Raw genomic sequence first — 14,463 nt, forward strand, 5'->3', positions numbered from 1 at the left:
CGCCTCCTGAGCCGGTTGAGAGGTTGCAGCGATGAGACAAGATCAAAATTGGGGAGAAAAAGGAGATAAAATACAAATCTGTTTTCAAATCCAATCACTTTTCCACATTGATTCAACACCATCACATTTTATATTTTGTATGAAATGATGTGAAAACAACATTGATTCAACCAGCTTTTGCCCAGTGGGGTGAAACTAGGAAATACCCACAACACGTATTTTTGTCACGTTCCTGAACTTATTTCCTTGTTTTGTCTTTATTTAGTATGGTCAGGGCGTGAGTTGGGGTGGGCAGTCTATGTTATTTGTTTCTATGTTTAGGTTTGTTCGTTTGGCCTAATATGGTTCTCAATCAGAGGCAGGTGTTTGTCATTGTCTCTGATTGGGAACCATATTAAGGTAGGCTGTTTTCAATGTTTGTTTGTGGGTGATTGTTGCCGTGTCTGTGTTTGTTCGCCACACGGTACTATTTTCGTTCGTTTGTTCACGTCGTTTATTGTTTTGTATATTGTCAAGTGTTTTTCGACTTCGTTCATATAATTAAATCATGTATTCAAACCACGCTGCGCTTTGGTCCGATCCTTGCTCCTCCTCAGACGAGGAGGATTACGACAAATGTTACCATTTTTCCAATACAAAATGTGTGCTTTTACAAGAAATTAATGTTTGAGCAAAAAAAATATGTTTAGAATTTTATAACAAAGCCTGCAAAATGTGTGTGTGTTTGTGTGCGTGTGAGCACATACAGTACATCCATGTGCATGTGTATATGTGTGTATGTGTGTGTTTGTGTCTATGTCTGTGTGTGAATGTCTGGGGGCAATGTGCATGCACACACGAACTAGCACAATTGTGTCTGTCTAAATTCAGTCTTCTCACTTCCAGTCCGGACTCTCTCTACACTTTTCATTAGTCGAGGCTATGATCAAAAGAGCTAACTCACTTTTACACATCACTCGTATGCCTGTGAAATATCCGTCCAAGGCCCACAATACCCTACTCTCCTGAAATTAGTGGGAATACCCACAGGGGCCAATTTAATCGTGTGTGAATTTCATATAAAGACTTGGCAAAAAGAAGGAGGCTGGCTATTCAGGGAAAAGTACTTAAATACACCTTTAGGCCCACAGGGCTGAAGTAAAAGTTGCAGTGTTGCACACTTTGAGGTAGGTGTGTTTAGGTTATGATAGGTGACATGCAGACAGGGAATGTATTTGATGCAAACATATTCATGATATTAGAGTATGACTAGAGTATGACTGTGCACTACTGAATATAATATACAATGTATAACGTATGGAACTATGACAACCTATAAGTTGCTCACTTCACTGCCATTCCCTCTGTGTGACTATTATGTTCATTACACTGGAATTAAACAGATTATTCATTTGACCTTGTTATTTTTTTTGCTCAGGCAAGGGCCCTCTTTCATCCAAGCCTTCCTTTGATGTCTGCAAATAAATTGGTTTTTAAAATCCCTCCAAATTGGGACACTTTCCAAACTGCTTTGTATAGCTTTTAAATTCATATGCTTATGAATAGCGTCTAAGTGTCTTGGTGGAGTTGGGCCACTTAAGAGCCTGAGGAAGAGGACTCTCATTAACAATCGAGAATAGGATACACCTGGATGGAAAATGGGTGGGTGGTGGTTGGCGCATGTTGATGATGTCAAACCATAGAGTTGGATAGAGGGTATATGTTTGCATCTTGCCATAATGGCTTCTGTGACAGCATGGGCATCACCCTCTATCCAGCATAGGCATCACCCTCTATCCAGCATAGGCAGCACCACCTATCCAACCCTAAGTGGTAAATTTGTGTCGCCGTGCAGTCGGCCCATGTTGATGATGTCACACCACTCACGTGCATGGCCAGGATGCTGCGGGGGATGAGTTCTCGGTATTGCCGGATGGTGAAGTGCCAGGTCTTGATCCTCATGAGGTCGTCAAAGGCAAATTCAAGAATCAGTCGCCCCTCTGTGCATACCTGTCCAACAACAAAGATGGGGAACACTTTATCTGAAGGGGGTACACATAAGGCATTCATAACATCTGCATGAGAACAGGCATGACACCTTTATGAGTCTTGTAGTATTATTCATAACAACCTTTGTAACAAATGTAGGCCTATAGTATTCAGCTTCATTCAAAAGCGCTTTTCAAAATAAAAGGCCCTTGGGATATAGTATACTACGGTTTACTTCACCTTCAAAATAATTCCCCATATTGATGTATTTCTTTTACGATCAGTCATTTTTAGCTAGCTGGCACGCGGCTGTCTGTTTATTTGGGTAATCATTACAGGGATCGATTCTTAATACTCAGCAGGATGTCATTCACTTTGGAATACGTTGAAGTTGTTTGGAATTGGGCAGACTATTATTTACTCTGTCCTTATTCAGCTGGTCTGTCCTTGTTCCTCTCATTCCTCACACTCTCTTGAAGATGATGTTGAGAGTAGTGTGTTTACGGCAGAGACACAAGAACTTTGGGTCAGAGAGAGTTGCCAATTAAGAGAGAGAGAGAGAGAGAGAGAGAGAGAGAGAGAGGGAGAGTGTGTGAGAGAGCGAGAGAGAGAAAGAGAGAGAAATGGAGAGTGTGCAAGAGAGAGAGAGAGTATGTGTGTGGACGAGTATGAGAGAGCCAGAAAAAACACACACACATTCGCCCCTTTAGCCGAATTCAGTGTTGTCAGGGCTCTTGCAGTTCCCAATGTTTCGTTGCCGTGGCAACCGGAGGGAGGGATAGAGCGAGCAGCAAAAAAGAAAATCAGCTGATTAGTTGGCATGGCAACAGAAAAGATGTAATCCCACCAGACACTCTAATCAATGCCCCCAGCACAGATGGTCTCCCGAGGATCAACAAGAAAGAGGCTGGCGGGCATACAGGCCTGGTCACGTGGTATCACTCCGCCACACTGGAAAAAAAGAAAAAGTAGAGAAAAGGGGAATATTCTTTCCTCTACTAGCTCCTACCATTGAATATATGATTTAGGGCGTTCTGGGGATGTAGTATAGTCTATGCTACATGGCTAAAATGTGACGATGTTTCTGTGTGCCTTGATAGTGTATTCATGAGTTATTCTTACTATTGGGATTAAGAGTCGGAACTACTTTTTGATAGTTATCGAGCTTAACGGTTAGTCGTTGGAGGGATGCTGTTCAGGCCGATAATGTGTATGTTTTTAGATAGATTAATGAGGATTAGACAGAAGCAATGTTTTTTTAAATTATCATAAGTGTTTAATGGACAATGGAAAGGGCTTTCATTCTAGTTTGAAAATGATTCCAGCTGCTTCTCATACTATTGAACTCCAGCCACAGTGCAAAAGTATGAGTTGAACAATACTGGCGACAGAGCTAAGTGAAATTCTGTATCGCTTCCATTGGTATTAACACAAAGACCTACACATGCTAAAATATTTTTTTAAACATCATGAAACCTTTTCACGGGAGTTAAATAAACTATACGGATTGTTTGCCACTGGGGGTACCCTTGAGCCAAAAGGGGTCCCCTAAACGGACAGAAATATTGTCCAGAAGAAATGTATGAATATTATATCATATGTGTACATAAACTGTACAGCAAACATTCAAGCCAAAATGTGATGGAAACTATTAAAAACGACACCTCTATGATATCGGTTGGCTAAAGTGGCTTGTTAACAAAACCTTCAGTCTTACAACACGACACTTCACAGGACGTACGAAAAGTATGGGCAACAGATGAAAATCCTGGTCAATAAAAACACTGTCCATAAAAAGGTAAGGCCCCTTGGAGGGTCCCCATTGATTTAAGATGCCTGTAATAAATCTTGTGCACATTCGCTTAGCTAAGGGATCTCAACCACATATTCTGAGAGTAACACAATATCCCATCATTCTCTACTGTATAAGGTGCAACTGTAGGCCTTATTCATAATGGATTAGGTTTATATATCAATATTACTGAAAGATTATTCATTATGAATAAGGGCATAATAGAGCATTAATAACACACCTGTTACATGTAGTTACAATATAAAACATCATACATTCATTGTGTATTAGGCTGTAATACAGTTAATAACAGGAAATACATTCTATAGTCAAGTGTTCATTGTATTAGGCTGTAATATACCGTTATTACACTGATATTATGTACCAATTCATCAACCATATCAATTCAATTCAATTTGCCTTTTGCTTAAACAGTTTACACAATTAACAAATGAAAATTAAACGGAGAGAGATTGAATCAGTGCCTGATAAACTAGGCTGGCTTTTTTTCTTCTGTCCCCACAGGTAGCGATGGTCCACTGGGCTACAGTAACATGGACCTTAGCCCAGATGCTATGATGCTACATCCACAGAGCCCCCACCTGGTTCTTCTGTCCCCACAGGTAGCGAGGGCCCACTGGGCTACAGTAACAAGGACCTTGGCCCCGATACTACGATGCTATATCCACAGAGCCCAGGTATAGTAGGACCTGCTGGGTGTTGAATGGAGGTACTGGGACACCATAGGGGTACAGCAGGGGGTACCATCATCCAAAAACCGGCACTCCCGCCTCGCACACACACACACACACACACACACACACGCACACACGCACACACGCACACGCACACGCGCACGCACACACACACACACACACACACACACACACACACACACACACACACACACACACACACACACACACACACACACACACACACACACAAACATGCACACACACACAAACATGCACACACACACACACACACACACACACACACACACACACACACACACACACACACACACACACACACACACACACACACACACACACACACACACACACACACACACACACACACACACACATACTTCGGGTTTACACATCCAGATTACTCCCAGTGGGATTGTGGGGGCTTTTCTCTCTGGGATAGGGAAGCAGACCGGGAATGATTTCTCCAGGGATGAGGAATCGGGGGATGGAGGGAGGGGGGTGGAGGAGAGGGAAGAGGGAGGAGGGAGGATGGTGGAGGAGAGGGAAGAGGGAGCGAGGTAGAGAGCTCATTGAGATTCAGCGCTCCAGAGCCAGAAGCCTGGATGGAAGCTCCCGGAACGTGCTGTTAGTGGGATTTATTTTAATGAACAAAATTTCCCCTTCCTGATTTTGTTAAAGCTTGAATGGGGTGGTTGGCTGAGAAAATGTCACTGCAATGAAAAAAGGGTTCCAAAAGGGTTCTTCGGCTGTCCCCATAGGAGAAAGGGTTCTACCTGGAACCCAAAAGTTTTCTACCTGGAACCAAAAGGGTTCTACCTGGAACAAAATTGGTTCCCCTATGGGGACAGCCGAAGAACCCTTTTGGAACCCTTTTTTTGCCAAATGGATGATGGACATCCACAAAAACATACCATTCTAAATGGAGTGTCCACGGATTTACATACAGAATAATTCAAAATGCTGCCTGCAGCAGCATGCGCTCAAAAGAAAAGGAAATGCTTTTTAACTATGTTATTAAATGAGTCTGTTTTCAACAAATTGACTGTTTTAGACTATTGTATTTTAATCAAGCAAGAGAAATAAATGTGAAATCACTACTGAGTGAATGAACAAAATAATTTTGGAACAAACGCTTTCAGACATTTAAATTCTCTGTCGAAATCAATGTGTTAAAAACACAAGTCATGACGTAATGGTTAAAGTTACCGCTTGTAAATCAGAATATTGGGTGTTCGCCTCCCGGAGATATTATGCCCTCATCCTATGGCAAAGTTTCCCAAACTCAGTCTTGGGCCCCCCCCCCCCTGGGTGCACATTGTGGTTTTTGTCCTAACACTACACACCTGATTCAAATAACCTATTCATCATCAAGGTTTGATTATTTGAATCAGCTGTGTAGTGCTAGAGCAAAAACCAAAACGTCCACCCAGGGTGGGCCCCAGGACCAAGTTTGGGAAACCTTGCCCTACAGTACTGCCCAGCGACACAGTGATTTATGGCAAAGTGGTGGATTGTGGGCATGCGCCTGTCATGGAGAAATGCAAACACCAGCTGGTTGACAGAGCGCTGGGCCATCTCTATGCACTTGTTGATGTCCTCCTCACACTAGAACATCCAACTCCTCCACTGTGTCATGTCAGAGTAGACCACCGTTGTCACAGGGAACATTCGGATGGACTACCTCCAAATCAACTCTCATCTGACACGCCAGGGCTGTCCCCTCTGTGTGTCCCAAGTCGTTTCCACTGAGGTGGATGAATATGATATATTCACGATCACACCTCGCCTTGGCGAGAGAGAATATTTCAAAACCCTTTCACGGAGAACAGCTCATCCATATTTCACACTCCTGTAGTCATCTAGCCAGCTCCATTGTTTAATCGCATGGTAAATATTTGCTTCAGTCTTTGTTTCCTTGCTCTCACCAATTTGCTTTGAGCAATGATCAGTAGGATTATGAGCTGGGATCTTATCAATAAATAAAACCAATAAAACCCACAACATTGTGAGGGTTCACAAGGAGAGCACGTGTTAAACTGTATAATAATGTTACATAATCACCTTCCACGGAAATTAAAATAAATTGTAAAAAAATCACATTAAAAACAAAAAAAATATGTTATAGGTGAGAATAGGCATTGGTCCAAAGCTGAAAAAGTAAGGAAATTCACATGAGCACTACAATGCCTATTCCACCCATGCTCTACCAAGATTCTCCAGCACACAGCTTTGAGCTACTACAGTAGCTATGTTGGTATTGTACTTCAAACTATGTGTAGGCAGGTTGTTTAGGATTCAAACCATCTCAAACAGCCTAATTCATACTCAGAGGGATAATGAACTTTACAGTGTCCTGCTTTTATAATTATGTACACTGGTGTGTACACTGGTATATATATATATATAATATATATATATTATGTACATGTAACCGATGTGAAATGGCTAGCTAGTTAGCGGTGGTGCGTGCTAATAGCGTTTCAATCGGTGACGTCACTCGCTTTGAGACCTTGAAGTAGTGGTTCCCCTTGCTCTGCAAGGGCCGCGGCTTTTGTGGAGCGATGGGTAACGATGCTTCGTGGGTGACTGTTGTTGATGTGTGCAGAGGGTCCCTGGTTCGCGCCCGGGTCGGGGCGAGGGGACGGAATAAAGTTAAACTGTTACATACACTGGTGTATATATATAGTAGCAGGTTCAAGGATGTGGGGTTTCCACGTGACTAAGTTCAATAACCAAGGAGTACAACTAGAACGCAAATGGAGAGTTTATCAGGGAGTTTTGCACACTGGGGAAAGGAGGGGAATTCACCAACCATTTCACAGTCCACAATCCGTTCTAGTTGTCCGTTTCATTCTCCAGAGGTAATCCTAAAACTCGGGTCCTCAGCCAAACCGGTTCAGTACACAGTGGGGTAATCAGGCAGTCCAGGTCACAACGGGAAATCACACCGATATTTCTCTCTTCATAACACACGCTTCCCTCTCCGTTCTCTGCCCCTTTGTGCAGTCCGTTTCCTCCTTTATCCCCAAGTACTCCCTGACTTAATGATCCACAGGCTCACCTCGTTGGGGCAGGAAGTCCATATAAGGTTCGGGGGTGGAGCCAGCGAGCTGCAAGATATCTTCCTTCAATAACCACTCCCCTCTCCCTGCTGTCTGCCCCCCCCCCCCCCCCCCTCAGCTCCGTCCGGGAGGGAGGGAGGGGCGGTCCAGCTCCCTAGAACATCCCTCCTGGAGAGGGCATCGGCATGTGGCATTTGGAGAAGTACGGGGTCACCAGCACGGGTCCAGAACACAGGTCCAGAACACAGTGCTCCCTTTAGGTCCTAGAAGGATTTCTCCGTCCCCTCGGTCCACATCACCTGGGCGGGCAGACAGCTCCTGGTCAGATTGTCAGGAAGCTGGCTAGGGAGGCAAAGTGGGGAATAAATCTCTGGTAGTAACTAGTCAACCCCACAAACGTGCGTACCTGCTTCTTGGTGAGGGGGCGGGGTCAGTCCCGAATTGCCTCCACTTTCTTCACCTGGGTTTGACACATCCCCTCCCAATCGTGTACCCCAGGTACTCAGCCTCCTGCAGGCCGAGCCGACATTTCTTTGGGTTCGCTGTTAGCCCCGCCAACTGGTTTAGATGTGTCTCCCACTCGCTTTTATGGATAACAATATCATCGATGTAGGCTGCCACGTACTCACGATGGGGACGGAGAATCCGGTCCATCAACCTCTGGAAGGTGGCCGGGCCCCGTGCAGCTTCTTGTAATGGAACAGCCCGTCAGGGGTGGCGAAAGCAGTTTTCTCTCGTGCCTCAGGAGTTAAGAGCACCTGCCAATAACCCTTCGTCAGCTTGAGTGTGCTGATAAATCGGGCGGTCCATAGCCGTTCGATTAATTCATCAATTCGGGGCATGGGTTAGGATTCGAACTTTGAGATTTTAATTTACCTTTCTAAAATCATTACAGAAGCGAATAGTGCCGTCTGGTTTCGGCACAAACACTATGGGGCTACCCCACTCACTATTCGACTCTTTGATTATATCAGCTTTTAACATCGTTTTTACCTCAGTCCTGATAGCCTCTTTGCTTCCGGTATGCGGTAGGGTCTCAACTTCACATTTATCCCGGGTTCGGTGATGATGCTGTGCTGTACCAGATTGGTGTGTCCTGATTCACTGGGGAACACATCCTGGTTCCGGCCGACCAACTCCCTCAGCTCCTGATTCTGTGCTTGGCTCAGCTGCTCCCCCAGTGGCACCTTCGCCGGCTTGGTCTCTGTGGTAGCCTTCTTTGGGGAAATAGAGTAGATCACGTGCATTCCCTTTCTTTAGCAAATTCACATGGTAAATCTGGGTCAGATGCCTATGTCCCGGCTGTCTGACCCTATAGTTAACCTCCCCCACCTTCTCAAGGACTTTGTATGGCCCCAAAAACATTCTGAGGTGGGGACTAACACCAACAATTTGTCTCCTGGCTAGAAGTCCCTTCGTTGTGCCCCTCTGTTGTACACCCACGCATGGGCCTCCTGGGCCTCCAGCATATGTTCCCTTACCAGGGACCACAGAGTTGCCATCCGGTCTCTCATGTCTTCCACGTGCTCCACCATGGTCCGGTGGGGCGACGGTTGCTGTTCCCAGGCTTCTTTAGCCACATCCAGCAGTCCTCTGGGTCGTCTCCCGTACAGGAGTTCGAAGGGAGAGAATCCTGTTGACGCTTGGGGCACTTCTCGGATCAAAAACATCAGGTTGGGTAGCAGCTGATCCCAATTCTTTCCGTCCGTCTCATCACCTTCTTTAGCATCTGCTTCAGGGTTCATTTGAATCTTTCCACCAACCCATCGGTCTGCGGGTAATACACTGAGGTGCGCACCTGGGTTATTTTCATTAGTTTGCATAGATCCTTCATGATTCGCGACATGAAGGGGGTGCCCTGGTCGGTCAATATCGCATTGGGGATGCCTACTCAGGAGAACAGCATGACTAACTCACTTGTGATTCCCTGGTGGCCATGGTGCGCAGGGGAATGGCTTCCGGGTACCTGGTGGCATAATCCAGAATCACCTCAGTTGCCCTCGGTTGCTCTTGGGTAGAGGTCCTACCAGGTCCATTGGGATCCTGCTGAAAGGGACTGAAATAATGGGTAGGGAAATTAAGGGGCTGCGAAAGTGGTTTTGGCGCCACCTGCTGGAACTCCGGGCAACTGCGGCAGTAATCTTCCACTGCTCTCTTCACCACCGGCCAGTAAAATCATGCCTTGATCCTGTCTGAGGTCTTCTCCACCCCTAGATGAGCCCCAAGAAGGTGGGAGTGCGCCAAAAGTTCAATAACCAAACACGCACAAGGAGCACAACTAGAATGCAAATGGGGGGTTTATTAGGGAGTTTTGCATACTGGGGAAAAGAGGGGAATTCACCAAACATTTCACAGTCCACAATCTGTTCTCGTTGTCCGTTCTGTTCTCCAGAGGTAATCCTAAAACTCGGGTCCTCAGCCAAATCGGTTCGGTACACAGTGGGTGTTATCAGATAGAAAACACGATAATATTTGAAACACAAGTGGTTCTGAGCTTAATTCAATATTACACAAGTAAGCTAACAGTTACAGAAATCAGGAATGCAGAGAGGCTCTACCTATCTGAGCTACTGTGTCCAACACACCACCACCTATTGTTATGTTGGGCACCAATTTACCAAAAAAGGATGTTATTATGATAAAAAAAAAAAAATTACATGTTTGCTAATATAGGCATGCACCACATTACTATAAGGCAAAACATCTCAATCAAGCCTGATGGTCTGGTAAGTATAAAAGCAAAGCATTTAAAAGCAAAGCACCTTTCATTTATAAAAAAAAGCATGAAACGGTTGCGTAATGGGATAATGTCTTACTGTGGTGTGTGAAGAATCCAATACATTACCTTGTATGCGGTACAAATCATATTATTGTGGAAGCACCTCATCTAAGAGTATGAATTAGGCTGTTTGAGAAGGTTTGAATCCTTAACAACCTGCCTACACATAGTTTGAAGTACAATACCAACATAGCTACTGTAGTAGCTCAAAGCTGTGTGCTGTAAAACCTTGGTAGAGCATGGGTGGAATAGGCATTGTGCCGCTAATGTGAATTTCCTTTATTTTTTGGCTTCAGACCAATGCCCATTCTCACTTAAAAAGTAGTTTTTTTGTTTTTAATTGTGTACAACATTGCATAGGTTACAATGACAGGTTTGCATATATTTTTTTAACTAGGCAAGTCAGTTAAGAACATACTCTTATTTACAATGACGGCCTAGGAACAGTGGGATAACTGCTTTGTTCATGGGCAGAACGACAGATTTTTACCTTGTCAGCTGGGGGATTCGATCTAGCAACCTTTCAGTTTCCGGACCAACACTCTAATCACTAGGCTACCTGCCACCCCAAATTACAGGGGTTAGGACCGCGGCGGACCGCCCATTAGGGCGTTAGGGGCGGTGGCCCACTTGTGATTGGTAATTTATTTACATTTTTACTGTATATTATATAATTCATGGATTATGTTTTAAATTCTCATAAAAGTGCGGTAAATGTGTACATTTTCCTGTTTCAAAAATATATTGTTCAAAACAGGCTGTAGTTACTTATGCCATGCCAACATGGCTTGGACTTTCTTGCTATGAGGGGAGCTGCCCCAATGAAATTGCAGGATACCATAGCATAAATTACAACCGTACAAAGTAAATGGACCGTCCTTAGGCACTCAAATGTGCGTCTGCTCAGTCAGAACTTCTGGGTCTGCTCTAGTCTCCTCCCAATGAGTCTCTCGTGCCGGGCGGCTTTTTTCCGCACTTGAGACTAGATCTGCTCTATAAGGTACAGATGGTGCTAAAGCAAAAAGCTAATTATAATTAACTTGTGAATAAATAATCATAACAGCCATGGAAGCCTGGGAGCTGATAAACCGGACAACTACATCCAACAAGAGTCGAAGGACAGAGGGATACACAAGCTAGAACCTTCTCATTGCGTATCTGGTAGGACAAAAAAGCATGGCCAATTTTGTTTCCCACCATGTTGCTCATCATGTTCAATTGTAGGTGACAAGGCAACGTGTTGTGTGGACTAAAACAGCATAACACCTTGTGTATCACAAAGCTTGATCAAATTAATTAGCCAGCTACAGTTATTTTGAGAAACATTGAGAAATAGTTTGAAATATTTTTTGGTCAAATTAACCAGTTATCTACCTTTGATAGCTGGTAGCTTGCTAGCTAGTTAGCTCCCATGCCAATGTCAAGTCTTTCTAAACTAATATCTGACTAACTCGGAAATACGAAGTTATGAAAGTTAACTGGCTAGCACACCATGCTTTGTGATACTATCCTAGCTAATTATCCCAAGTTAGATAATGTGTTTTCACTTATTGTATCTGAATGGTTATTGCGTTCTCCCTGGTTTCCACTAGTTACCACAGCCACAAAGTCAATATCTATATTGTAAAAGGTCATGAAAACAACATTTAAGGTGAGGGTTAGGCATAAGGTTAACAGTGTGGTTAATGTCAGGGTTAAGGTTATGTTTAAAATCACATTTTAAGAAGAGAAATTGTAGAAATAGGTGGGCTTTATGACTTTGTAGCTATGGTAACAAGTGACGACCGTTCTCCCTGGTGAACTCGTTCGTTCATGAGCTGGCTGCTTGTTCTAAATAGCGTAATCTGATCTGTTCAAAACACTGGCAGCATGTGCAGCAGTGGTTGCAAAAGTGAAATAGGTGCATTTATACTGTTGTTCAAATGCACAGATCGCTTTATATATCTTCTCAAAGAAACTACCGGTAGTTCAAAAACGTGGCATCATATTTCTGTCATGCTGCTTTGTTGACAACTCCAACCACCTGGTGTCCTGGGTATTCAGCCAATCAGAGGCAGCCCCTGGGTCAGGATTACAGACCTTACCTTTGTAAACATTGGCTTCCCATACTGGGTGACCATGGTGCACTGATCACAGTCCACAGTGATGCAGGAGTTGTGGAAAGACTCCTTGGAGTGTTTGAGGATGTAGTACAGGTCAGTGACTCCGCCCTCAAACACTGTGCTGAAGTAGCGCGGGATGAGCGTTCGTCCGATAGCTGAGAAAAAGAAAAAAAGAGAGGGGAAATTATTCATAGTTGAAATATGAGACTAAAGTAGTGAAGGGTGAGTGTCTGTCCAATTTAAAAAAGGGAAAAATAGGAAAAATACATAATTCCCTCATCAAGTAATTGATTCATTTGTAGACTTGAGTTTTTAACAAACTAGCTTTTGTAGGATAGCCATGATCTATTATAATGTGACCAAGACCAATTATACCTGACCAAGACCTATAGGTGAATGGACAGTGTTACACCATGTTCCTATATGCTAACTGGTTTTAGTCATTACTGATCTGCTTTCCTTTGTCTTGTTGTGAAGTGTCCACACAGTAACAAAACATTTGTTTTGCAAAATACAGGTTCCTTTACTTGTTTGCCTGTTTAGTGAGGGATTGATTCCAAGCAATCAAAACCTGGACAGTCTGGTGAGAAAGCTACAGGAAAGCTGTAAGTGTTTACTAGAGAATGCTAAAAGAACTCAAAGCGCAGGAACGCCGTGGATTTAGAGTTTGACAAAAACAAGAGAAAGAGAGAGAGAGAGAGCACAGGAGGAAGAAGTATGTCAGTGTCTTTTGCCCTCAGGCTTCCTTTCTTCTCTCCCCTCTGTTCTCTGTCAACTACTTCTCTGTTTAAAGGAATATAATGGAGGATATGAAAGGACGATGCTGTAGGATACACTGTGACTTTATGCAAAACAGACAGGATATCTCTTCATCACGATATCACAAAACTATATCTCTTCATCACATTATCAGTTTGTCTGGGAAGTGAATGTGTAACAAGGAAAGGAGACAATGTATCTACAATAAAGTATACTGTATATACTTGTTTGTGTTTATGTTCGAAGCAAACATATTGGAAAGGAGAATGGCTAAATATGAGTTCTTATTTGTGTTTGGGTTCCAAAGCAGCCATTTTGGAAAAGAGAAAAAAGACCAAAAAAGACTAAGAAAGAGAAGAATCTGAATTTCCACTTTTGAATCAAAAAAAGCCCTGCATGTTGGAAATCCATCATCCTACTCTCTCTCCCTCTGTGAAACAAGCTTGTGATACTCTGGATTTTCTCTCTGTCAAATCTTCACTCTGTTGTGTGGAATTATGTTACTCTGTTCCCCAGAGGGAGCAAAGTTAGGGAAATAAAACTTCATTTAGAAATGTTCCCCAAAGACGGTAGTGGCTGAGGCTCCTGAGGTTATGACACTGCAGAGAGAGAGAGACAAAGAGAGAGAGACAAAGAGAGAGAGAGAGAGAGAGAGAGAGAGCGGGAGAGAGGGAAAGGAAGTACCCGTGACTGGCATGTTTTTTGAAATTCAATAATACCGGGCATGACTAAATAAAGATATAAAATGTTTGGCAGTGTGTGAGCAGTGGCGGGAGGATGGAGGGAGGAAGGGAGAGAGGGAAATGAGGGAGGAAGAAGGAGGGTGAGCAGTGGCTGGAAGAGGGAGGGAGGGAGGAGCTGCAGTCCCAAGTCGCTGTGTGTGTAAATGACGCTCTCCCCTCATAGTTGAAAAAGAAAGTGAGCACCAGGAGCGGAGCTGACTGCTAAGGAGATGGGAGAGAGACTTAGAGGGAGAGAGAGGCAATGGGAGAGAGGTACAGGTAGAGAGAGGAGATGGGAGAAAGAGGTAGAGGTAAAGAGAGGAGATGGGAGAGAGAGGTAGAGGGAGAGAGGAGATGGTAGAGAGAGGTAGAGGGAGAGAGAGGTACAGGTAGAGAGAGGAAATGGGAGAAAGAGGTACAGGTAGAGAGGAGATGGGAGGGAGAGGTAGAGGGAGAAAGAGGCAATGGGAGAGAGAGGTACAGGTGGAGAGAGGAGATGGGAGAGAGGTAGAGGGAGAGAGAGGTAGAGGGCGAGAGAGAGGCGACGGGTGAGAGAGGTA

At 44.0% G+C, this 14,463-nt stretch overlaps 1 protein-coding gene across 2 annotated transcripts in view; it reads right to left on the minus strand.

The window, feature by feature from the left end:
• The window catches only part of LOC120048023 (LIM domain-binding protein 2-like), a 106,771-nt gene that overhangs the window by 23,429 nt on the left and 68,879 nt on the right, over window positions 1-14,463 (minus strand). For both annotated transcript variants that reach the window (XM_038993694.1, XM_038993693.1), the window contains exons 3-4: window positions 12,405-12,577; window positions 1,867-1,989 (exon numbers count right to left, since the gene is read on the minus strand). In XM_038993694.1, coding sequence (XP_038849622.1) covers window positions 1,867-1,989; window positions 12,405-12,577 — 296 coding nt within the window. The remainder of the gene's footprint in view (window positions 1-1,866; window positions 1,990-12,404; window positions 12,578-14,463) is intronic.

This window comes from Salvelinus namaycush, chromosome 5 (assembly GCF_016432855.1).
Source record: "Salvelinus namaycush isolate Seneca chromosome 5, SaNama_1.0, whole genome shotgun sequence".
Lineage (NCBI taxonomy): Eukaryota > Metazoa > Chordata > Actinopteri > Salmoniformes > Salmonidae > Salvelinus > Salvelinus namaycush.